The 25893-nt window shown below is 47.8% G+C and overlaps 1 protein-coding gene across 5 annotated transcripts in view; it reads right to left on the bottom strand.

The window, feature by feature from the left end:
- The window catches only part of WNT5B (Wnt family member 5B), a 116724-nt gene that overhangs the window by 13726 nt on the left and 77105 nt on the right, over window positions 1-25893 (bottom strand). For 2 of the 5 annotated variants that reach the window (XM_084766126.1, XM_084766122.1), the window contains exons 2-3: window positions 3119-3258; window positions 1423-1670 (exon numbers count right to left, since the gene is read on the bottom strand). In XM_084766126.1, the coding sequence (XP_084622252.1) occupies window positions 1423-1670; window positions 3119-3240 (370 nt within the window). In that variant the 5' untranslated portion in view covers window positions 3241-3258. Of the gene's footprint in view, window positions 1-1422; window positions 1671-3118; window positions 3259-3684; window positions 3764-11833; window positions 11934-20627; window positions 21193-25893 lie in introns of those variants that run through there. The other 3 variants (XM_084766123.1, XM_084766124.1, XM_084766125.1) reach the window with 3 other exon arrangements.

Here is a 25893-nt window from a genome sequence, read left to right as displayed (position 1 = left end):
ACTCACCTTGTCTTCCGAGACAAGGACCTGGGGCTCACAGATTTGGCAGGGCTGGCCAGCAAGACCCAGGGACCTGCCTGTCTCTGCCTCTCTAGCTCTGGGATTATAAGCACGCCTCAGCACACCCATCTTTCACTGTGGTTGAATTGAGGTCTTCATGCCTTTTTTTTTTTGTGGGTGCTGGAGATCAACTCAGGTCCTCTTGCTTGCAGGGCAAGCAGGTTTTCAGGCAGAGCTATCTCACTGGCCTCTCTGTCTGCCATTCCTTGAATGAAGGGAGACAAGACACAGAGGGTGCCATACCCCACTAGGACTAGGCTCATGGTCTCACCCAAAACAGGACAGGTACTGTGCCAAGGAGGGGGACCAGTGGCTAAGAGGACATCTGAAGAATCGGTAAGCAAATCCCACCAAACCCTGAATCAGCTTTCTGGAAAAACTGCCCCTCAGGCCATCTGGGAACATGGGCACACCCCTCCCGCATAGCCAAGAGCAGATCCCAAAACCAAGGACAAGGTTCAAAGATGTCCCTTGTTTTCACTTTTCGATCTGGGAAAAGATGCCTGGGGCCCTTCCTAATAGGATGCTTCAATATCTCTACCTACCCCCAAGGCTACTTTGGGAAAGCCCCTCTTGCTAATTCCAAAATGCGACAGAGTGTCACAGAGTGTCCAGGAGACGGCAGAGACAAGATTACCAACACCTTCCTTTTATGGCTCTGCAGATAAGACCCTGTCGAACAGGGCCTGGTTTCTCAATTTCTTGCCAGGGAGGGGAGAATTGCATTTCAAAAGGACCTAAGACAATTAGACTCAGATCACACCTCCATCTGGACAATGGGACAGCCAGTGACCTCACCAGCTGCAGGGGAGGGGAGGGGAGAGAGACCCAGAGCAGTGGCCCTCTCACCTCCCTCTCCCACCACCTCCCTTTTCAAAGGAGAAAGCCTGCCTGGCTCCGGAGGCCTGGCTAATGACAGCTATTACCAACCTGGCACCAAGTTTTCACCTCTTGCTCAAGGGCTCAAGTGAAAATCTTAGATGTTAAACATACGGACTTGGGATTTTCTCTCCTGAGACTCTGTGAAGACTTTTTTTTTTTTAAGGCCCTTCTAGAGGAGACAAAGGCAGCTCCTACAGGCAGGCAGGCAGGCAGGCAGGCTGGTCACTAATCCACTCCCTCGTTAGAGGTTCCATTCCCTCCCAGAGTGAGTCACAGACAGCCCCAGGGTGAGTCTGAGATAGAGGAACACAGAGCCGTTTATTGCTATAATGCTTTGTGGGGCTGGCCCCCCTCTCCCATTTAACTCGATGCAGCTAGAAATCTCATGCTATCAAAGCACCAGTCTTGAGGAGGAGACCTGCCCCCAGGCATGAAGACATGGGTTCCTGTGGCCCAGCCACCGCTAGAGTGGCCTCTTACCTATCTGCATGACTCTGCCAAAGACAGATGCGTTGTCCACCGTGCTGCAGTTCCACCGCCTCTGTCGGAACTGGTGCTGGCACTCCCTGATGCCCGTCTTGGCTCCCTCCCCGATGTAGGACATGTGTTCTTGATACAACTGACACAGCTTTCTCTGGCCTGGGGAAAGCCCAGGAAGCTGGCTGCACACGGGCTGAGCGCCAATGATGAACATCTCAGGTCTCTGCACCGGATTCAGAGCTAGCGACCTACAATAGCAATCCAGAAGGGGAGAAGGTGCAGCCGTGAACACCCCTACACCGTGGTCACTCAGCCCCCTCTCTGCAGTTTCCTCCACATACAAGGCTCTGGACAAAGGGTCTGGAAGGGGACTTGAGCCCAGAGTAGGCTATGGTGGTTCACGCCTTTAATCCCAGCAGGCAGGCAGATCTCTGTGAGTTCGAGGTCTACTGTGTGAGTTCCAAGACAACCAGAGTGAGACCCTGGCGGGGGGGGGGGGGGGGGAGGGGACTACAACAAAACAAAACATAACAAACATTTTAACTGTCCTAAAGGATGAGGGTAGGCAGAGGAGGCTGAGAGGTGCAGTGAGAGAGCAGAAAAAGTTAACCAACAGTGGGGGCGGGGGTGGTGCACAGACCTCATTGAAAGAGTAGGAGTAAGGAGTTTAGGCAAGTGCGGGTGCTTGATGGAAGGTAAGCTATTCCTTTAATGCAAATCTCCTGTGCCTTTAACACAGAATCCACTTCACCCACCCCGATGCTCTCTCTCCCCACCTCTCTGTGTATGCTAGGCCTCTGCCATCGGCTAGGGGGCTACATTTGCTCATCATCTGGCACATATAACAAGTGCTAAATAAGATGAGGAACTTACAGATTCGCCATCTGAATAAAAACACATCCGGTACAGACTGGGCCATCTCCATGTCTACTTGGCAAACACAGTGGCCACGAAAAAACAAAAGAGGTCACTTGGTTCTTTCTACAAAGCCCTCTTAGGCCTTCAGGCTGATCAAGGAGGAATTTTATTCCATCTGCTTCTACCAGCAAAGAAACACTCGGAGAGACGGCAACACCACACTATGCATATACATGCATGCATACACTACACATACGAATATACTCACACCCCCTTCTGTTTTTGTGACAGAGGTCTCCCTTGTTCTACAAGATGACTTTGAACTACTGGGCTCAAGGGTGTGTGTGTGTGTGTGTGTGTGTGTGTGTGTGTGTGTGTGTGTGTTTTGCCAAGAATGAACTATGAACCTAAGGGTCTCATTTATGACAGGGTTTCTCTGTGTAGCTTTGGCTGTCCTAGACTCAATTTGTAGACCACGCTGGCCTGGAACTCACAGCAATCCACCTGCCTCTGCTTCCGGAAGTGCTGGGATTAAAGACGTGTGCCACCACACCCGGCAATCAAAGCTATTTGTAGCGATTCACAGGGTGAATTCTTCACGAAGGGTCTTATACAGTATCTAAGGGGGGAAATAATCACGCGAACAAAGCCTATATGCTTTTCTATGAAACTCTCCCCTCCGGGAGCTTGAGAGAGAAGACCACCCTTGTGGTCTTCCTGGGATGGAAGAGTCCCCTGGTATTCCTCAGATAAAGGTGTGATCCCTCCCATGGGGCTTCACAGCTTGATTACCCAAGAAGCCTCAAGGTACAGGCTAGACCTCAGGCCTCTCACTCACCACCAGGAGTTGGCGTCCGTCAGTAGCTGGGCCCAGCTGGAGAGCAGAGCTGCCAGGAACAGCAGCAGCAGCAGGCTGGGCATGGTCGGCCTCCACCCATCCCAGTGCCCTGGGACCAACATCTTCCAAAGTGGAGCTCCCTGGAGACGGAAGCAAAGTCAGCCAGCGTGCACATGCCACAGGGGCGATGAGCTGGGGAGCGGAGGTGGGGGGGCGGTGAAGACAAGTGAGGGCCAATTCTGGCCCCCAGAGAAACTTGGCCCTTTCCAACCTCCTCTTATTGGGTGTCTCTGCTCACCACAGGGCCCTGAGTCCCTCGCATTACACTATGGGACTCCTACTTAGGACCCAGTTCCAAAGGTAACAGTGAGCTGTGAAGCCAGAAGAAGCAAATGAAAACAGACAATTTCAAGAGTGTGCCTGGTGCAGCAATTAAGAAGCACACGTGCCCTTCTGGAGCAGAGCAGAGGACAAGAGGATGGAGACACAGGACACATACACACACACACACACACACACACACACACACACACACACACACACACTTTAAAAAAAAAACCACCCACTTCAGAGGGTTAATTCTATCTTCTTGTATGGGTTACACCCAAACAGGAGGCTGTATCCTTCCCGCTCTGAAGTTTTCTGACCGCAGACCTTTGTTTACTCTTAGGTAGTAGTGGCAGGGAGAAAACATCAATGCAGGAGCCTCCCAGGAGCAGGCTTTGGTGGCTAGTCTCCTCCCCCAACACTTTGGTCTTTGAAAGGCCACACCGTCATCTGGATAACGCCAGCTATGGGCCACTTCTTCCAAATCTTCCAGGAGGTCCTGCCCCCATCCTTGCTGAATTGGTGTTCCTGCCTTTGTCTTGGGTGAAAACACCAGTCCAGGAAACCTTGGACATTTGGAAAATACAGCTTTGGCATCCTAGAGCAACTGACCATTTAAATGCCCACCTACTCCAAGGTTCTCATTCGAATGCGCTAGTGCGCGCACGAGCCCCCCCCCCCCCCCCGTCTCTCTCTCACACACACACACACACACACACACACACACACACACACACACACACACACACACCCCACAAGCTCCAGGCAGTCCCCGCGTTGGCTCACCACGCTGATCCTGAGCTTCTGAATCGCTAGACTCTCTGGGAGGGGGCGGCAGATGCTTTTTAGACCATTGGTCTGGGAAACATGTTTGACCTGGGGCCACTAAGAGAGGATGGTGGCTGGAGCAGGACTCGGGAGAGTTGGGACAAGCTTGTTCTCCACCCCTTTTGGCTTTCCTGCTTGAGGTCTCTGCTGGGGCCGGGCGCCAACAGGCAGGTGTGTGGGGCCCCAGCAAGCCACAGATCAAAGAGAGATTTGCTCCTTAGCTTTTGTCATGTAGAACTGGCTCGGAAATGACCCAGGCTGCCTCTAGCCCGGGCCACTAACAACTCCAACTTTCCTAACCAACTTCACTGCCTCCTCAGAAGGGTGTCCCTCCCCCCTCCCACACACCCCCACCCCAATAAATCCTCCTCCACCTCGGGATGGGAGGTCTGTGAATGCAGAATTTAGAGAGATAGGGCTGGCTCCAGAAGCTAATGGTTTTATGGGGGGGGGAGGGTCTGGGTCTGGGATACAGAGGATACACAGGGGAAAAACTTCAAAGAGCCTCCTTGTCCAAACATCCACAGCTTCTCCTCCCAGTCTCTCTTGGGTACTATTTAGCCTTCTCCTCTAGTTGCCCTGGCCAAACCACCACGGACTGGCAAGATCATTATTCCTCACCAGCACCCTGCCCCTTGCCCCAGGCTCACTACCAAGCAGCACAGGTTTCTCCCAATAAATGGCACCGATGTCCCTGAGCCTCCTCACCCCAGGTTTCCCATCTCACCCTCTAACAGGTTCTTTGGAAATCTTTCTGCAGATCCTAAGTCCTACCAAGGCCAAATTGGGCATCAGAGAGGGCATCGGTTCAGAGACAGGCAGCCAGTGCCTGATAACATCACTGTGTTTGACTGCCCAGGGTCAGAAGCTGATATGCTGTCCAGGGCCAGACCTCACAGGGGCTGCAAATTCCACACTTCCTTGCCACAGAAACATAAAGGGAAAATGCAACGGGCCCCAGCAGCCCGCCTGTGCATACCCACAGTCACCCTGGGCACCACCGAGTTCTCAGACCATTATGAGTGAAAAATTCAAAGATCACCCCAAACCCAAGCAACCAAAGAAAAACCCAAACAAACATTCTTATAGTATGGGTGTTGTTTCCACTGTCTGTCATACATGGTACATGAAACAAGGCACCCATCAGTGCCCTCAGGAGCTCTGTTCTGGCCAGAAGTGGTCCAAGAACGGATACCGGGCAGCCACTTGCACTTCTGACATGGTTGCAGGGTGTGTCGGCATGGACAGTGCGGAGCTAACCGAGATGTTTTGGTCCCACTGGGTAAAAATAACTCAAGTCCACTCTAAGACACAGGGCATAGATGTGTTGCCAGAGTCCAAGGAGCAGGCACTACCAGGCTGCGGGCCCTGAGTAGAGGGCCTTGGAAAAGTGTGAGCTTCCAATAGATCTCCTGTGATGACCTGTTGTGGTCGGAAGGCGAGTATGTTGGAAGGGAAGGAGAGACACTGCGGTAAGGGAGGCCTTCAACCCTCTCTGAGTTCTCGGGACAGCTCTGGCTTCTGAGATTCAGGGTGTACTTCCAGTGCCTGGTGTCTAATCCCCATGGGACATTCAAAAGCCACCATCCAGGAAAATGCTCACTCTTTCTGTCATTGGGCGCCACCTGCTTCACCATGAAGCTGAGTGAATTAAGGAAGGCATGCCCTGAAAACCAGCCTTGGGTTCCTCTCATCCCTGCCTGGATCCTGTCCTCCAGCTCTCTTCCTGGATGCTCCCTTGCTGTCCTTCAGGCTCCTCTCTCAGACTGGCTTATCAAGTCAGCTGCCAAGGCCTTTGACTGTGTTTCCAAAGCACCTTTGGGTTGGTTGGTTTTTCGAGACAGGGTTTCTCTATCTAATGGCCCTGGCTGTCCTGGAACTTCCTTTGTAGACCAGGCTGGCCTCGAACTCACAGCAATCCACCTACCTCTGCCTCCCGAGTGCTGGGATTAAAGGTGAGCGCCACCACCACCCAGCATTTGCAGAGCATCTTAAAGCTTGTTTCCTACTCTCTATCCATACTGTCGTACTCCAAGAGACCAAAGAGCCAGCTAATTGACCTCTGTGCCATGGCTTCTTTATTAAAGCCTTTAATTTTCAGTTTTCTAACTGTGGAAACTCTAGGTTCCTGCAAGTGTGGTCTGCACTGATTAGTGTCAGCGTCACAGGAACTCAAATTGCCAAGCTCCACCTAGACACAGTTTTGTGTCCAGCCATCAGTTATTATTGTTTTTAATGCAGTTTTTTGTTTTGTTTTGTTTTTTGAGACAGGGTTTTTCTGTGTAGCCTTGTTTGGCCTAGACTCCCTTGGTAGACCAGGTTGGCCTTGAACTCATAGCCACCTGCCTGTCTCTGCCTCCAGAGCGCTTGGGGGTACAGGTGTGCGCCATCACACCTGGCTAATGAAATCACTTTTTACTTAAGCATTTTATTACATTTACTTGTTTGTGTGAGGAGTTGGGGCTGCGCACACGTGCTGGAGGTCAAAGGCCAGCTTTGCAAGGTCACTTCTGATGCCCGTGAAAATCTGAGAGCCACACTCATGCAGCCATCCTCAGTCACATAAAGACTAATGCGCCACGCTCGCAATGCGGCACGTTCGTGCTTTAATAACAAATATCTATTTGTTGATGCCTTAAACCAGTCACCCTAGGGTGTTAAAGACCTCTCAGGGCCACAGAACCATTTAGCACAAGCAAGCCAAGCCACAGACGGAGCATGGACGTGCCCACCGGCTTTCACTCCGATAGCCATGTGTGCGGATGGCTGAAAGGAACACACTAACAACTCCCACTAGAGCATCACTGCTGACTGCGGCTGCAGAGGCCTGTGACTACACTAGGTAAATGGTCTACACAGGACATGGGTTACAGCGAAACAAAGCTGTTGCCATTTAACAATGCGTTCCTGGTAATGAAGCTGTCCCCTCCCCTGTAGATACAGATGCACCGGGAACTATGTCAGTAACAGTCCCAGCTCAGGGCCTGCCACCAAGCCTGAATTTGATCTCCAAGACTTAGCATGCCTGAGTCCATGCATTCATTCCACTCTCAGCCAAATATAAATAGATAGATAACTAGGGGCTGAAGAGATGGTTCAGTGGTTAAGAGCACTGACTGCTCTTCCAGAGGACCCGGGTTCAATTCCCAGCACCCACGTGGCCGCTCACAATTATCCATAACTCCAGTTTCAAGGGCTCTGACACCTGTACACAGACCTACACGCAGGGAAAACATCAATGCACATCACAAAGTCACTGAAAAAAATAAAACAAACAAAAATAAATACTTTTTTTTTTGGTTTTTCGAGACAAGGTTTCTCTGTGTAGTCTTGGCTGTCCTACACTCGCTTTGTAGTCCAGGCTGGCCTCGAACTCACAGCGATCCGCCTGCCTCTGCCTCCCGAGTGCTGGGATTAAAGGCGTGCGCCACCACACCAGGCTCAAAAATAAATACGTAAATAGGTTAGCAGCCTTGTGTCAGCCTTCTGCCACCAACAGTGAGATGGATGGGCCAGCTGTGCTCTGTAGTGGCCATGAAGTGTCGTGCAGGAATCAAATTGAACAAGCTACAGCTGCATGCAACCACGCTCAAATCTTACCAACATAATGTAGAAAAGCCAGCCACAGAGAACACAGGTGTATGCCATGTGGAAAAACCAGAAGCTGAGTATCGCCCACAGCCATGTAGAGGTTCCCCCCGCATCTTCCCTCCCCCTCACCCCTGCCCCCCCCCATGGGAGAGGAGACAGTGATGAGGGAGAGACCTGGAGTTTGTGGGTGCCAGCATCACACTCTGGCTCAGCCTGGGTAATGGATGAGGTCACTTCCCTTGTGCCACTTATTCAGCTGTGCATGTATTATGTGCACATCAAGGTTCTTTGCCATTTTCTGTGTCCCCGTGTGGTACATTATATAACAAAAGTGTTCAAAAATGAGAAAAGGTCCCAGTAGTGTGGATCTCTGTGTATTTTCTCAGCCTCATAGGGCATGTGAACATCTCTTTCCCCCTTTCTTCTTTTCCTCTTTATAAAAAGAGTATTCAAGCTCAAAAGAAAATTAAACAAATGTTTACTAATTTAGAAACAGCCCTGTGACATAACTATCGGAGGGGGGGGGGGAGCAGACGTGGAGCAAATCGGCACACAGCCCCCAGCATCCTAGCCGGGAGCCAGCAGTCTCCACACCAGAAGTCAATGCAACATGGCTTCCTTTCACCGTGGGGAAACCAGGCTTCAGTCAAGCTACTTTCTGTGTCACTTTTATTTTTATTTTTTGCCAGTGGTCACTATTTAGTTCACCCGCCAGCCTCTGGCATGACTATTTTCATAGATACCTTTCTTTAAAAGACCTTTTTTTTTTTTAAATAGTGACTGAAGATTAATGCAATAATGTAAGGAACACTTTATCAGAAAATCCCAGTCTCTTGAAGGAATCCCCAGATGCTCGTCTTCTGTTCAGCTCAATTAACACAGCCTTTCCCTGCCAGCCTTAATTATTTCTCCCAAGGGTCTCTGCTTCTACCCTGCCCCCCCCCCTTCTTCCTTCCCGCTATGCTCAGCGAATCCTCTTAGCCTTAAGGCACAGCATTCCTTTGTGTGATCTACTTCCTCGACAGTTGGTGCAGATGAAAATTAAAAAATCTGTGGTGGGGTGGGAGGAAGGTTTCCCAGCTCTACCACCTTTTGCGGCAGCCCCTGGAGAACTCACAGGCGTCTCAAGCCTTGGGGGGCGGGGAGGGGGGAGGGAGAGGGTGGATAAAAGGGAGGAGACTTACACTCTGGCACTTGGGAGAGATGTTAAACTAGAAGTGCATTTGGCATTCCCTGTGAGGAGGGCGTGTGTGTGTGTGTGTGTGTATGTGTGTGTGTGTGTATATGTGTGTGTGTATGTGTGTATGTGTGTGTGTGTGTGTGTGTATGTATGTGTGTATGTGTGTGTATGTGTGTGTATGTGTGTATGTATGTGTGTGTATGTGTGTATGTGTGTGTGTATGTGTATGTGTGTGTATGTGTGTGTATGTGTGTATGTGTGTGTATGTGTGTGTATGTGTGTGTATGTGTGTATGTGTGTGTGTAGGTGTGCATGTGTGTGTGTATGTGTGTGTGTGTGTGTGTGTGTGTGTGCGAAATAGGAAGGAGAGGAGCCCAATGGCAGTGCTGGAGGTGGACCCATGTTCCCAGAAATAGAGACTCCCAGACCACCAGCGTTCAATGTAACGGAAAAATAAGTGACCTACTGCTCCCAATTGCACTGACACTGTGACACTAAATGCCACAAAGCCAATAGAGTTGCAAGACTCTGCGTTGTCCCCCCTCCATGACCCAGCATACAAGATGGCCAGAAGTGGCAGGTCCCAGCTGCATCCTCTTACTTGGAGAAGCCACCATTTTCTTCCCAGTTGCCAAGCAAAAGGTCCATGCAAGTTTTATTCTGTGCAGACGATAAAGAATTTTCATCCATTTAAATGATGAATCACAATCATTTAAAATTGGATGGCCCCTAAGTGAGCAGCTTAGGAAATTATTCCAAGGAACCCGGAAGCCAACGCTTGGAGGGTCATGGAAAAGTTGTTTAGAGGCTCTCATCTTGTAAAGTAACCTATTTTGGTCTGCTGTGGAGTTCTGGGGCGTGGGCTGCAAATTCCTGAGCTCATGGGGAGGGAAGGGGTATGCACTGCGGCTCTGATCCCCACCGATGGCAGCCGACAGCCTGTCTATACTGGACAGAGTGTCTGGTGCTACCCGCTCAATGTGCTGCTGAGTTTGCAAACTGGAGCTGGTGGGATGGCATGGCAGGTAAAGGTGTCCGGTGCGCAGCCTGAAGACTTGATCCTCAGGCCCCACACTGAGGATCATAAAGTGTGCTCCAACCTCCACACTCACGCCATGGAGAGAGAGAGAGAGAGAGAGAGAGAGAGAGAGAGAGAGAGAGAGAGAGAGAGAGAGTCCATTTAAAAAAAGAGGAGACAGGCATATACAACAGCACAACAGCACATACCCTTAATCCCATCACTTGGGAGGTGGAGACATAGGAGTTCAATGCCAGCCTCAGCTACAGAGTGAGTTTGAGGTCAACCTGAACTACATGAGACTCTGTCTCAAAAACAAACAAACAAGCAAACAAACAAACAAACAAACCCTCTAATTGACAGACGGCCAGGTCTCTTTGATTACCACATGATTTCAAAATGTTGGAATATGAATTTCTCTGTTCCCTACTGCTTTTGACATCGTTCTTCTTTCTTTCTTCTCTTTGTTTTGTTTTGGTTTTTTTGTTTTGTTTTGTTTTTTCTTTTCAAGACAGGGTTTCCTTGTGTAGCCTTGGCTGTCCTGGAACTAGCTCTGTACGCCAGGATGGCCTGGAACTCAGAGGTTCACCTGCCTCTGCCTCCAGAGTGCTGGATGGAATTAAAGGCGTGCACTACCAATGCCCAGGTTCCTTATAGTTTTTGCAGCTTGAATACAGGCTGTCAAGGCTTTTGAGTTGGCCACTCTGCTCTGTAAAGGAGCGTCACTGTATGTATGTGTACTGTTATCTGTATTAAAGCTACAGCAATCATTTTACTAAGTTCACACTCCTGACTATATGGCACATACGCAGTTTCTGAAAGAAGTTACTCTTTTTTCTAAACAATTCTGTAGTGTATGTGCATCTGTGTATGTCTATGTGCGGCTGGCTGGCCGAATCTGTCTATGTGTATGTTGGTGTTTGTGTGTGTTTCTGTGTATGTGTGTGTGTGTGTGTGTGTGTGTGTGTCACAGTGTGTCTGTGTGTGTTTATTGGTGTTTGTATGTGTGTGTCTGTATGTCTGTGTGTCTCTGTTGGTGTGTGTCTGTGTGTTTATGTCTGTCAGTGTTTGTGTCTGTGTGTCTGTGTGTGAGTCAGTGTATGTGTGTAAGTGTCTCTATGTGTGTGTGTCTCTGTGTGTATGTATCTATGTGCATATGTGTCTGTGTACGTGTGTATGTGTGTGTATCTGTGTGAGTTACAGATGATTATAAGCCACCATTTTGGTTCTGGGAATCAAACTCAAGTCCTTACAAGAGCAGCAAGTGCTCTCAATCACTGACTCATTTCTCCAGTCCTCTGGATAGTGTTTATCACAGTAGCAAGCAGCAAACTAGAGTGGGGTAAAATGTCAAAATGCGGAGACAAACAGAACTTATGTGTTCTGGGTACAACAGAATCTTCACACTGGGGCCACTTCTTGGGGACTGTGGGGACCCACCAAAAAAGTCTGGGCTTTGTTCTGTGGTTTACAGGAGCTAATCCAGACGCCGCACAGGTAGAAGCACCATCAGATTGTATTTAGAAAACATGGTGACTATTTAATGGAAATAATGACTGATGGAGTATAGGGAGTGAAAGGCTGGGGGCTGGGCTCCCGCAGAGGAGTCAGAAACTGTGGAAACATGATAAAACATGAAAAGGGGCGGAAGGAGAACACAGGGGTCACGTGAAAGGAAAACAGGTGCAGAATGACAAGTTAGCACCGAGAACCCCCCAGGACAGGCTTGTATTATCTACTGATGTAGGATATCAGGTTTCAGACTGCTTACCCTTGGTCACCACTGAAGTGAAATAGGACACACACTGGTATATGACGCTGTGGCACAGCTCTTCCCAAGCATTTGCAAGGCCTCGGGATCTATCCCGGCACTGCAGAGAGAGAGAGAGACAGCAGGACAGGGAGAGAGAAACAATTGTCTCCATCCACACATGACTTTGGGGGAAGCCCACTTTATTAAAAGTCACCGTAGGAGGCTGAAGCACATTTGATCTCTGGGGAATCTATCCATCTCACAAACTCACACCATTGACCAGAAAAAGTCACCATTCAACTCAGGAGGCAGAGGCAGGTGGATCTCTGTAAGTTCGAGGCCAGCCTGATCTACAAAGTGAGTCCAGGACAGCCAAAACTCTGTCTAAAAAAACCAAAAAAAAACCAAAAAAAAAAAAAAAAAAAAAGAGAGAGTCATCATTTATGAAAAACAAAACAAAACAGACGGAGATGGAAGGAGACCCAACTCTACAGACTTGTCCTCTGGCCTACACAGCCCATGGTGGTACATGCACTTGTGTGTATGCACCATGCACACACGCAGATGCCACATTCAGTACGGTTGCAGGGACTGACATGACTAGAGTGGCAAAGGAATGAATAAAGAAAGGGTACATGGCACACAGAAAAGCAAGGCCTGGGCAGCCTGGGCTCTCGGAGGGAGAAGCCCAGTGTGTTTATTACAGACAGTTAAGCAGGGAGGCGGGGTTTATGGTATACAGTGAGCAGTCTCTACTGGGGAGTCATCCCCAGTAAACATCTGGGGGGGAGGAGATGTCTACAATGGACATTTTCTGCACACACAGTCAACACTTGCACTTGGACCAGAGGAAGGCTTTGCCATGGCATGCCTCTGATCTTGCCACTCACATAGGGGCTGTGACACACGTGGGGGCTTGCCATGACATGGCTGTGTCCATGCCAACAGCACGCACTCACTCAGGACTTCACTCATTCAGGGCTTCCTCCGCTTCCCCCACACAAATGATGACATAATTTTTAAAAAATTAATCTTACAGTTAACCCAAGGGTAACTCCTGCTCCTGGACTGGTACATATTTATCCAAGAAATCACTTCGCTCTCTTAGGATGTCTCTTCCTGATCAGAATCTCGGTTAACCTCTGGAGTTACCCAGCTTGCACACAGTGTGACTGCATCTCCTAAGATGTCCCTGAATTACGGAGATCTAGTGAGAGGACAGAAGAAATGGTCCTGTAGCTCCCTCCAAGCCCATCCCTTCTTTGATGAGGCTAAGCAGAAGAGCTGCTGTCACTCAGAGCACACTCCCTGGGTGAGAGGCCTCGTCCCCAGCCTGTGGCACATTTTGGGAAGTCATAGAGGCTTTCGTATGTGTAGTCCAGTAGAAGAAAACCGGGTCACTGCAGTTGTATCCCCAAAGAGGACACAGAGACCTTGGGTCTTCTCAATCTGTCTCCTTAACATTTCAGTCACGGAGGGAACAGTTTCCTTTCCCGCACACTCCCACCAGGATGCTCTCTCTGCCTCATCACAGGCCCCAAAGCAACACAGCCAACAATGACCTGAAACTCGGTCTTTATAAGTCTTTGTAAGTTGCTTGCATATCTACCTAACACAACAGCCTTTAAAGCCAAAGATGGAGTTCCAGGTGTTGAGGACTTTGTGTGCCTGTTGGTTCGCTTAGCTGGCTCTATTGGAAAACCACCCCTTGTAGAGTGTAAACTGGTCAACTTTATGGGAATCCGTGTGGGGCTTCTCAAAAACCAAAATACAGCTTTCATATGATTTAGTTGTATCATTCCTCAACATACTCCCACACTCCCATACTCTGCAGTCTACCGCCAAGAGACTTGCTTGCCCATTGGCATTGCTGCTTCATTCACCACAGGCCTAGCTGCTCATCAACAGATGAACGGATAATGAAAATGCGGTACATAAATACAATGAAATGTTATAAATAAAATTATGCAATTTTGCAGGAAAATGGATGGAACCAGAGCTGTGAGTAAGGCCAGCCTGGTCTACATGGTTTGTGCTTTTTGTTTCATTTTGTTTTTCGAGGCAGGACTTCTCTGTGTAGCCTTGGCTGTCCTGGACTCACTTTGTAGACCAGGCTGGCCTCTAATTCATAGCGATCCGCCTGCCTCTGCCTCCTGAGTGCTGGGATTAAAGGCGTGCGCCACCGTACCTGGCCCAGTTTGTGTTTGTTCATTGATTTTTGAGAATGGGCCCTGACTGTCCTGGAACTCGATTTGTAGACCAGGCTGGCCTCAAATTCACAGAGATCCACCTGCCTCTGCCTCTTAAATGCTGCGATTAAAGGTGTGCACAACCATACCCAGCTTAAAGATTTGGGGTGTTTTTGTTTGTTTGTTTGTTTTGTGTGTGTATGGGTATTTTGCCTACAAGCACACATGTGTGCACCACATGCATACCTGGTGGATATAGTCCCTGGAAGTGGAGTTACAGACAGTCGTGAGCTGCCTTGTAAGTGCTGGGAATTGAACCTTGCTCCTCCAGAAAAGCCATCTGCGTACTTAACCACTGAGCCAGCTCTCCAGCCAGTCTGCAAGTTTTTGAGACAGGATCTCTGGGCGTGGTGGTGCACAGCTCTAACCCCAGCACTCAGGGAGGCAGAGGCAGGTGGATCTCTGTGAGTTTGAGGCCAGCCTGGGCTACAGAGTGAGTCCAGGACAGCCAAGGCTACACAGAAAAACCCTGTCTTGAAATACAAAAACAAGTGTTTGGGGGTGCGGGGGAGGGAAGGAGTCTCACTATATTGCCGGGCTAGCCTGGAACTCACCATGGCCATGTAGACCAGGCAGGTCTCACTTACAAACCCACCTCTCCATCCCCTAATCTTTATATATGTGCATCTACCTGGGATTGAGGGAGTAGACAGATGTTAGGAAATTAGAAAGGGACCATTAATGAGGGAAATACTTTTAGCAGAAAATTACCGTATAATTAAATCTTAGTAAGTGGTACTTAAGCTACATTTAAAATCTAAAAAGTCAGGATTAATTTGATTAGCAGCTGACCATTTATATAAAAAAAATAAATACCTCTTTTTAGAATGTAAAGGTTTTGGATTTTTGTTGTTGTTATTTTTCTAGCGGTTCCTGGGTTATCAAGGGCACTTCAACTAACGCAGTTGCTGTCCCCTTGAAAAAAGGCAGAGGCGTCCAGCCTCTTGCTTCTCTAAGGACAGACAGTGAACGAGAGAACAATACTCCGATCCCTGCTCCTGAGGTCTATGACACCTTGCCTACAGGAAAATAGAACATTGTTGAGGTATTTTTAAAAAGCTGAAATTTTCCAGCTGTGTAGTGGTAGCACACACCTTTAATCCCAGCACTGAGGAGGCAGAGGCAAATAGATCTCTGAGTTGGAGGCCAGTCTGGTCTACAGAGTGAGTTCCAGGACAATCAGGGCTACACAGAGAAACCCTGTCTCAACAACAGCAACAACAACAACAAAAAGCTGAATCTTCCATACATTTTTTTCCATTGTGTGTATGTGTGTGTGTGGGGTGCACACACATGTACACATGCCAGAACACACGTATGGAGGTCAGAGAACAACTTTGGGGGTCAGTTCTATCATGTGGGTTCCCAGGACTGAACTCGGGTCCCAAGGCTTGGCAATAGTGACATGAGGCTACCCAGCCTGAAGTGACAGTCATTGTAGTTTACTAATGCAAGTCCAGCCCCACACAGCCGTGGCCCTTGACAAGCCACACCTTCTCTAACCCTATCCGTCTCTACTAGATAACGAGAGAGAAGGCTGGGTGTACAGCTCCATGCTAAAGCGCTTGCCCAGCAAGGTGCTGGGAGGGGGCATTGGAGCCAAGGTCACACAGTTTTGTTCTAGTGTAAATACCCTTCACATCAAGCTGGGCGTGGTGGCGCACGCCTTTAATGCCAGTACTCGGGAAGCAGAGGCAGGCGGATCGCTGTGAGTTCGAGGCCAGCCTGGCCCTACAGGGAGTTCCAGGACAGCCAAGGATAAGCAGAGAAAACTCTGTCTCGCAAAACCAAAGGGGGGAAAAATATCCAAGCACAATACTCCGATCTCCACTCCTGAGGTCTATGACACCTTGCCTACAGGAAAATAGAACATTGTTGAGGTATTTTTAAAAAGCTGAAATCTTCCAGCTGGGCAGTGGTAGCGCACACTTTCACATCTATTGGCCAGCGAACAGGTCTGCTTCAGTTTAGTCATTACGATTACCAGGCATTTACACTTTCAAACACGTTTCTTGTTAGAATTTCCAACTTTTGATGAAAATAAAGCCCTAATAAAACACTAAGCTGGCTTCTAGGATCCATACTAAATTAGCAGCTTTTAAATTGCATTTCTCTGATGCTCAGTGAGAGCATAGATTACCCGTCTATTAGCCATCTGCAATGCCTCCTTCATAGGTCATTTACTTTTAAAATTAGGACACTTACAGCAGGAGGCATCCCCCTGGGTCTGCTAGCAGGTAGCCAACTCTAGCTGCAGTATCTGAATCAGCTTAGTCTACTTGGTCCTCAACTCAGTGCACCCCTGTGCCTCCCCGAGCATGCCTGCCTGTCTTTCACTGTGTATGAGTGGACGAGAAACATGCAAGCAGAGGGCTAGAGGGCTCCGTGTTTATGCTTTCTGTGACATCCATGCCCAGGTGTCTCTGCTGAGGTCAAAGGGATTGCAAATGTCACCCAGGACGTGGAACTTGGCTGAGCTGGAGGTTTGCTCTTCCGAGAGTCAAGATTCTACAGATGGTCCCTAAGCAAACAAGGCTGCCAGGGACACAGGAGGCAGATGCTCCTCAATTCAACCGGCCAGGGAGGCACTGGTTTTGCCCAGCTAAGTCTAGGTTTTTTTTTTTTTAATGTTTTTGCCAAAGAAATCCTGTAACTAGATACGTGCTTACATCACACTGGGAGAGGAAGTGTTGAAGCAGAAAGCCTTTCTCTCTCCCCACAAACCTTCCCTGTTTTTTTTTTTTAATTGCATCTGCTTTTGCCCAGTCGCTTTTCCAAACCTAATCATGTCATTCAGCCACGATGCTGTCCTGAAGTCACCTTCTATGTCTAGATGACAAGGTGCCGGTAGAGTGACTCAAATGAAGAAAAACACCAACCTGCCCTGCCCCCCCCCCAACACATCTGGATTCTATCAGCAAAAGAAAATAACATTTTCTTTTCTTTTTCTTTCTTTCTTTTTTTTTTTTTTTTTTTTTTTTTTTGTTGTTTTTTGTTTTTTGATTTTGGAGACAGGGTTTCTCTGTGTATCCTTGGCTGTCCGGGACTTGCTTTGTAGACCAGGCTGGCCTGGAACTCACAGTGATCCATCTGCCTCTGCCTCCGGAGTGCTGGGGTTAAAGGCGTGCGCCACCACGCCAGGCTTAGAAAGTAGCATTTTCAAAAGCATTTAGAAATTAGTTTAAAATATCTTTCAGAAATTACAGCGGGACTGGCGAGATGACTCAACAGGTAAAGACTCCCGAAAGTTGTCCTGTGGCCACCACACATGTGCCATATTGTGTGTGCACCTGTAATACACATACAAACACACACACACAAGTTAATAAGCAAATACATGGAACAAACAAAGAAACTGTCAGGGGACATCTGAGATTCTGAGTGTCTTTCGTAAACACTGTGAATGGCTGGTGCCTAAAACTACAGTCAGGGAGACGGCAGTGAAGAACCCAGCAGATCTGTAAAAATCATGTAGCATGAGGAAGGGATTGCTCTCAGTGCAGGTCAGACCCCTGACCCTGTCTGGGCTGCCAAACATAAGCTCTGAGGCCCACAAATGAATGTGTGCTAATGTGTGCACTGTCATCTCTTTGGCTGTCTACAAGTGGCCTTTATTTTTTTTTATTTTTATTTTTTTTTTAGACAGGGTCTCTCTGTGTAGCCCTGGCTGTCCTGGACTCTCTTTATAGACCAGGCTGGCCTCGAACTCACAGAGATCCACCTGCCTCTGCCTCCCGAGTGATGGGATTAAAGGCCTGCGCCACCACGCCCAGCCAAGTAGCCTCTTTTTGATGTTATTTGTTTTGTTTTTAGATTTTACTTATATATCCATGTATGTATGTTTTAGTGTATGCACACATGCATACATTCAAAAGGGTGCATGCATGGGATGGGGACCATCAGGAAAGGGAGTGGGTAGGGTTCTTGAGCTGGAGTGCTAGGCATTTTTTTTTTTTTTCTGTTTGCATGAGGCCTGAATTATGCAGGTGCTGGTGTCCAAACTCTGGTTTTCACAACTGTGTAGCTCTTAACCACTGAGCCACCCCACCAGTTCTATCTTCTCTTTCTCCACGGATGTAGCCCATTGAGTCTACTCATGTCCCCTCACGTCCTCTCCAGCCTGAAACGCTAGCACCCTAGGAAAATTTCAGTGGTAAGAAACGAGTCCATGTTTGTGTCAAGGGAAACCACACGCCCAAACGCCAAAAGCCAATGTCAACACGGAAAGTCAGTGGAAAATAGCCCAGTATCACACAAATGTAATATGACCAGATGTGGTCCTCTGGGGAGGCACTTGGGGTGGTGTGCAGCAAATAATAAAAATACTGCATTTTTCTAACATTAAGAGAATACCACCAAAGACTGAGGCAAAACCAGAGATGTCTGTGCAGTTTCTCCCTTGGCTGTCACTCCAGGCAGCTCCCCCTGACACTATAGATTTAAAAACCACCTTCTTCCCCTGCTATCTCTCTCACCCTAACTTTCCATCACCCCAACAGTTATTATCCAAAGGAAAATGATCAGAAGTCATGTTACTGTTCTACAATTGTTCTTCTCTTTGTAACATTTTTATTAACTTGTTTATGTGTGTGCATGCATGTGAGCTTATCAGAAGATAACTTGTGGGAACTGGTTCTCTCCTACCATGTAGGTCTCAGGGAATGAACTCTGGTCCTTGGGTTTAGTGACAAACGCCTTTACTTGATGATCTGTCTTGACAGGTTTTCCCCCACTTCCACTTTCCTCCTGCTCCTTCTCCCTGCCCCGCTTTTGGTTTTTTTGTTTTGTTTTGCTTTAAGATAGGGTTTCTCTGTGTAGCTTGTAGACCAGGCTGGCCTCAATCTCATAGCGATCCGCCTGCCTCTGCTTCCCGAGTGCTGGGATTACGGGCCCAGTGTTGTTCGTTCTTTCTCCTTCTCCTTCTCTTTCTCCTCTTCCTCCTCCTCCTCCTTCTTCAGATGGGAGTCTCCCTATGTTACATGGGCTAGCCTCAAACTTCTGGCCTCAAGGAATCCTCTTTCTCTCCCCTCCCTAGTGGCTAAGATTACACGGGAGAACTATAGAACCCAGCTTAGAGTCCCTCCACCTCATGCCCTGGGGCAGGGGCTGAAGATTTCTTGGCCTGGTTTAGCAGTGAGAGCAGTCAGAAGGTCGGGCGGGAGAAGAGGCAGTAACTGCTGTGAGGACCTTGGGGCTGGAGGTGGGGCCAACACACCCTTCCTGTTTAGGTCCAGGCAGCCCAGGCTGCAAAGCACAGAGAACTTGAGATGATCTGGATACACAGAAGGTTCTAGACCCATTCACCCTCTGACATCATACACAGAAACAACCTTTTAAATTATAAGCTACACGTCTAGTTTATTTCCATTATAAAATACATCTGCAGACTTTTTTTTTTTTTATAAAAAACCTTACTTGTACTGTTCATGTTTGAGGGTTTTTGTCTTTGTTTTTGTTTTTGATTTGTTTTTTGCTGTTGTTTTTGAGACAAGTTTCTCTGTGTAGCCTTGGCTATCCTGTACTCGCTTTGTAGACCAGGCTGGCCTTGAACTCACAGAGACCCACCTGCCTCTGCCTCCTGAGTAATGGGATGACAGGAGTGCACCACCTCACCTGGCCAAGTTTGAGTATTTTAATTGCATTGTACAAGTCTAACATGAGAACTAGGTATTCACTCAGTAGATTAATACCATTTAATTGAATTAATTGTATCAAGCCATTTCTCAGGGACAGCAGCTCATCTCGCCCATGATAACTCATCTTTTCCTTTACATTTACTTGTGTGCCTACGAGTCTCCACTCACATTTAACAACACAACTATAATTTACAGCATCGGTCCAAGGTTCATTAACCGTCAACACATGCCAGATCTCCCTATGATATGGTATCTCCATTATAACATCAGACACTTTGGTTACATTTACACTTACCAACATCAGTTGTAAAAACTAAGATGTTAAACATGAATTTTTCATTAACTGGAATGAATGAAAATCCCAGAGTAAACAACAGTGTGGCAACTCACAGCAATGACGCAATGCCGGGAAGCCATGGCTTTAAGTCTCCGCATGGCCCCCTTCTGGGAACACAGCACTGTACTCTGAAAGTCCTCTTGGAGGTTTCACTGGCAAGACGCAGTTACATCAGCCCGCAATCTTCTTGCCCCATAGCCAAGTCACAGCCTTTGGCTTCCGGAACCAAGCCTTCTGGGAGAGCTTGCTTCCCATCCTGGCACAAGCTGTCTGCTCAGAGGACCCACACCGAGCTGCTCTGATATATAACTGGTCCTGTCCTCTGATACTAGCTGTAGGGACAGTGGCCAGGTCCTTAGGGCTGCCCCAGTGCGGACCTCCTGATGGGGGTGACATGGTAATCTTTCTCTTGCAGACCTTCCAAAAGCCAAACTTTTAAAACTTTTGTTTTCTTAAAGTTTGCATATATGTATACCTACTACATTGAGCAGATTTCGCCTCATACCCCCTTTCACCTTCCCTACTCCTGTTAGCGCCCCTTGTCCCCTTAGGCAGCTTTACATCTATTTTCATTTCTCCCTGTGACTTACGAGTCTCTATGGAATCCAGAAACCGCAAAGAAGAAGACATGCAATGCTTGTCTTTCTGAGACCGGCGTAATTCACTTCATACGGTGATCCAGCTACACATATTTTCCTATAACATGACTTTGTTCTTTTCTGTGCCTGAAAAAAAAATCCATCATATGTCCAATATATAACATGTTTTCCTAACTGACTTCTCCATTTATGGACACCTGGGTTGGTTCCATAACTCAGCAACTGTGAAGAGTGTTGCAATAAACACTCACATGCGAGTGTCTGTGGTGTGCTGACTTGGAACCCTTTGGGTAAATACTCAGGAGTAGAACATCTGGGACACACAGAAGATTTACTGTTAGTGTTTTTTGTTTTTTTGTTTTTTTGTTTTTGTTTTTTTTTTTTTTTTTTGAGAACTGCCCTCTACACTGACTTCCACAGTGTCTGGACTAAATTACACTTTTGATAGTAGTATCTCCAAGTTTTCTTCTATCTATATCTTCAACAGTATTGGTTGTTATTTGTTTTCTTTCTTTTAAAAATTTGTTTGTTGTAGGTTTCTAGGACGCTCTAGATCCTTCTATTTCCTCATTCTCCCATGCTTCTCTCATCTAGAGTCCCAATAGGATGTCCTCCCCTCTGTCCCACTTTCCTGGTAAGTGAAGACTTTCATGGGACATGCCCCTTGGGCTAGTGTCCAGATATAAGTGAGTATATACCATTTGAGTCTTTCTGCTTCTGGGTGAACTCACTCATTATGATCATTTCTAGTTCAATCCATTTGTCCACAAATTTCGGGAATTCCTTGTTTTTAATAGCTGAGTGGTATTCCATAGTGTAAATGTACCACAGTTTCTTTATCCATTCTTCTACTGAGGGACACTTAGGCTGTTTCCATGTTCTGGAAATTATGAATAAGGCCGCTATGAACATGGTTGAGCATATGTCCTTGTTGTGCGCTGGAGCATCTTCTAAGTGTGTTCCAAGGAGTGGAATAGCTGGGTCTTGAGGAAGCCTTATTCCCAGTTTTCTGAGATAGCGCCAGATAGATTTCCAAAGTGGCTGTACTAGTTTGCATTCCCACCAGCAATGAAGGAGTGTACCTCTTTCTCCACATCCTCACCAGCATGTGGTGTTGCTTGAATTTTTGATCTTAGCCATTCTGCTGAGTGTAAGATGGAATCTCAGAGTTGTTTTGATTTGTATTTCCCTGATGACTAAGGGCATTATGTTGGGCGGATCTGAGGCTGGGGGTCCTGCTCTAACTATGGCACCAGCCAAGGACAATACGTGCAGTAAACTTCGAACCCCTACCCAGATCTAGCCAATGGACAGGACATTCTCCACAGTTGAGTGAAGAGTGGGGACTGACTTTCACATGAACTCTGGTGCCCCATATTTGACCATGTCCCCTGGATGGGGAGGCCTGGTGGCACTCAGAGGAAGGATAGCAGGCTATCAAGAAGAGATTTGATACCCTATGAACATATACAGGGAGAAGAGGTCCCCCTCAGTCACAGACATAGAGGAGGGGAGTAGGGGGGAAGCAGGAGGGAGGGAGGAACAGGAAAATACAAGGGATGGGATAACAATTGAGATGTAATGAATAAATTAATAAAATATATTTAAATTTTTGTTTGTTTTTGTTTTTGTTGTGCAAGACAACGTTTCTGTGTGTGGCCCTAGCTGTCCTGGAACTCTGTGTGTAGAGCAGGCTGCAGAGGAGTGTTACCTCAGAACATGGCCGCTCTGGCAGCAAGTCACATCCAAAGATCTTCTAGATCTGCGTGGTCCAGCTAGAATATAACCAGGCCTTTAGTCCCAGACAGTGACGGTAAGGCTAGTCTGTAGAAAGAAGCCCCACGTTTGAAAGTGATGTCTAATTGAGTGCCAGAAAAAGAAAGTGACAAATCAGAGAAGATTTGGCAGAATAGGCTACACCCAACTCTCATAAAAAGAGAGAGGAAAGGAAAGCTACTTAAGGGATAATGGGGAGAGAGAGAGAGAGAGAGAGAGAGAGAGAGAGAGAGAGAGAGAGAGAGAGAGAAAGAGAGAATAGTTTTACTGGTAGAGTTTTGCAGAGAGAGGTTGAATGAGAGAACAAGCTAGACCCAGGTGAAGACAGAAGGAGCCAGAAAATGAGAAGGAGCCAGGAGATTAGAGCAGATCGCTGGAGTTAGTTTGAAGCCAAGCAGAACAATTCAGAGGCTGAGAGAAAAGCCAGATTAAATAAGTCAGCTGGGAGAGGAGTTTGAGCCAGAACAGCTGAATTGAACCAGCCAGCTATAAGCTTAGAAGAAGAAAAGGCTCACTTATTCAGCAGTAAGTCTCAGTGGCTGAAAACATCCTAGGCCTAGGTTAGATTGTAAGGGGGAGGCTAGAAGCTTCCATGACTAGGCCTAGGTTAACAGACAGAGGCAGTAAGCCTGGGAGACGACAACTGAAACAAGCAAATAAAAGTTGCTTTACCACCTGTAATCCTAGCACTCAGGGAGGCAGAGGCAGGTGGATCTCTGTGAGTTCGAGTTCAAAATACCAAACCAAACCAAACAAAAAACCCAACAACAACAACAAAAGTTCCTTTTACACCAGCCTGGCCTCAAACTCAGAGATCTGTGTGCCTTTGCCTCCCCGAGTACTGGGATTATTTATAGGCGTGCGCCACCACTGCCCGGTGTTATTTGATTTCTCGGTGACGGCCATTTCTAACTGGGAAGACGGAATGCCAGTCGAGCGCTGCGATTCTCTGAGGGCTGGTAAAGCCACAGGCTGTTTGTACTTCATCTTTCGAGAAACGTCTGTTCATTTCATTAGGCCACTCACCGACTGGACTGTTTGGCTACTCCTAGGACCCCAAGGACGCAGGTTCTTATTCTGTGCCTCATTTTCATCATTTATAAAACAAGCACAGCAATACTGTCATGACATCTCTACACAGGCCACTCAGAGCCTTACCAAGACTCTGCCACCTAATTACTACAATTTGTTACCAACCCTGAAGTTAACAATGCTAATTTAGATTCCTTCAGCCAGTCAGACGGAGGAACCCTCGGGCTGCAGGATTAGTTCAGTGGCCTTGCACTTGCACAAACACACAGGAGGCAAAAAACGCAACAGACAGCAGAAACAAAATGCAACAAACAGCAGAAACAAAACTGCCAAAACAATAAGGATGTTTTATTGGTTACAATAGTAGCATTGACTACTTGAGAAAATTACTTGTCTCTCTGCCTTTAAAGGGAAAGTATAAAATAAAAGGCTGAGCAGAGTGGTACCCGTAACATGGTACCAGGGAGGTTGAGGAGGATAGGGAACTAGTGCCAGGATGCCCTAGACTACGTAGTGAGACCCCCATCTCCAAGATTTAAAAAAATATAAAAATTTTAAAAACCAACCAAACAAAAACAAAGCAACACATGAAAGGTAAATAATAAGCAAGAACCTCACCAAACTGTGAGGCCAAAGTTGTGCCAACTTTAGAAAAATCCAGGCAGATTTTTCACACAGGATTCTGGCAATCACTGACTCTCGGCAACTAGCTCCCACTCAGGGAGCCACTGTAGCACCTGCTCATCCCAACAGAGGTGGTTTTGGCTCTACACTGTCTATCCCTGGCGCGTGAAGAACAGCAAGGCCTTTCCTACCGCTTTGGAGTCCAACTTTATATATATATGTAATTTATTTAATTTTTTAATTTTAGTGTGAAGTTGTCAGAGCCATTGGAACTGGAATTACAGACAGTTGTGAGCTGCCATGTGGTGGCTGGGAATTGAACCTGGATCCTTTGGAAGAGCACTGAGCCATCTCTCCGGCCCCTGGAGTCCAACTTTTATGTTAGACTTTGAGCCTTCTCTTGGCAGAGAAGGGGACCTGGATGAGAAGTCCCCAACAGGACTGACCCCAAGACGGCTGTGGACATGACATTATGTAAGAGACACCAAGTGCCTGGTTCACCCACACAGGACTTGCCAGGAAGGCCTGCTGTGCCCAGCACCCAGGACAACTCAGCCAGGCTCCAGATGTTGAGGTGTCAGGACCGTCTGAGACAGGCTGAGCTGACCCTCCCCTCCCCCTTCTAGCCTTCTGAACTAGTTATCAGGATGTGATAAGTCTCAGAGGAGCCTGGCACAAATGACCTTTAGAGCAGAGAGAACAGCGCCTGAGTGACAGGAGCAGCAGGGTCCCCTATCGGACCAGGCTGCTGCAATCCTGGAGTTGAGTCACCCTGGCCCACTCCCCGGGAAAGGAGAACTGAGGCTGCTTGGAAACGGTGCTTCTCTTTTCTCCTTTCCTGCTTTAGCTCTCAGCCCCGGAGGCCTGCACACAGCCTCAAATACAGTAACCATCCCAACACACAAAGATGAAAACGCATTTAGTAAGATTGGATATCTACAGGGCTGACTGGGGACAAGACTGCTCAGCGTCAGTGCGAGGCCCTGGCTTCCATCCCAGCAGGTGGGGGCAGAAATGGGGCTCTTTCATGGGTCCAGGGCTAAGAGAGATGTGACCACTAGAGGGTGACAGAATTACATACAAGCAATTCAATGTCTTTTATTCAAAGCCAGAGCTTAACATAGGCCTGAAGGAACAAAAACTGTATCAGCTGACCTTCCCAGAGGGCATTCTTTCTCTAGACACACACACACACACACACACACACACACACACACACACACACACTGACCCATTTGGCAAACCTACACGCACACACGCACGCACGCACTGACCCATTTGGTAAACCATCGCCAGTGGCCAGATCTGCTCACAGCACAGTTAATACCTCGCTCACTGCCAACAGCTGGTGCACATGGCATCACATACTGACTGTATCGTAGCAGGAGAGCCAGGTGGATGGGGCTGAAGAGTTCAAACTCCAGCACTCAGGGGAATGAGGTGGGAGGGTCATGGGTACAGCGGTTTCCTTGGCAACCTCCTTCATTGCCTGGGAATGAAGACCAGCTACCATGGCTTGTCTGTGAACAGACCCGAGGGCAGTGCCTGCTCCACAGCTCTGCTCTGTAAGCGCTGCCTGATTTCCTGTTGGTCTGGAGCTGCCCGGCCTTCACCAACTTCTCAGCTATGGAAAACACCAGGCTAAGTTTACAGGAAAGCTGGAGGTTCCCTCTGTTGAGTCTGTGCTGTGCCTGTGCCTACAAAAGCTGTGTTCTCTTCACTCTACCACTTTGTTGGTACCAAAGGGAACACGGTCTGTAAGACGAAGATGGAAAAGGAGGGGCTACAAGCCTTTTCTATAGTATTTTCATTTTACCTGGATGGG

Source organism: Acomys minous, assembly GCF_964271855.1.
Source record: "Acomys minous genome assembly, chromosome: 17".
Taxonomy (NCBI): domain Eukaryota; kingdom Metazoa; phylum Chordata; class Mammalia; order Rodentia; family Muridae; genus Acomys; species Acomys minous.
This window is presented reverse-complemented; position numbering and strand designations above follow the sequence as displayed.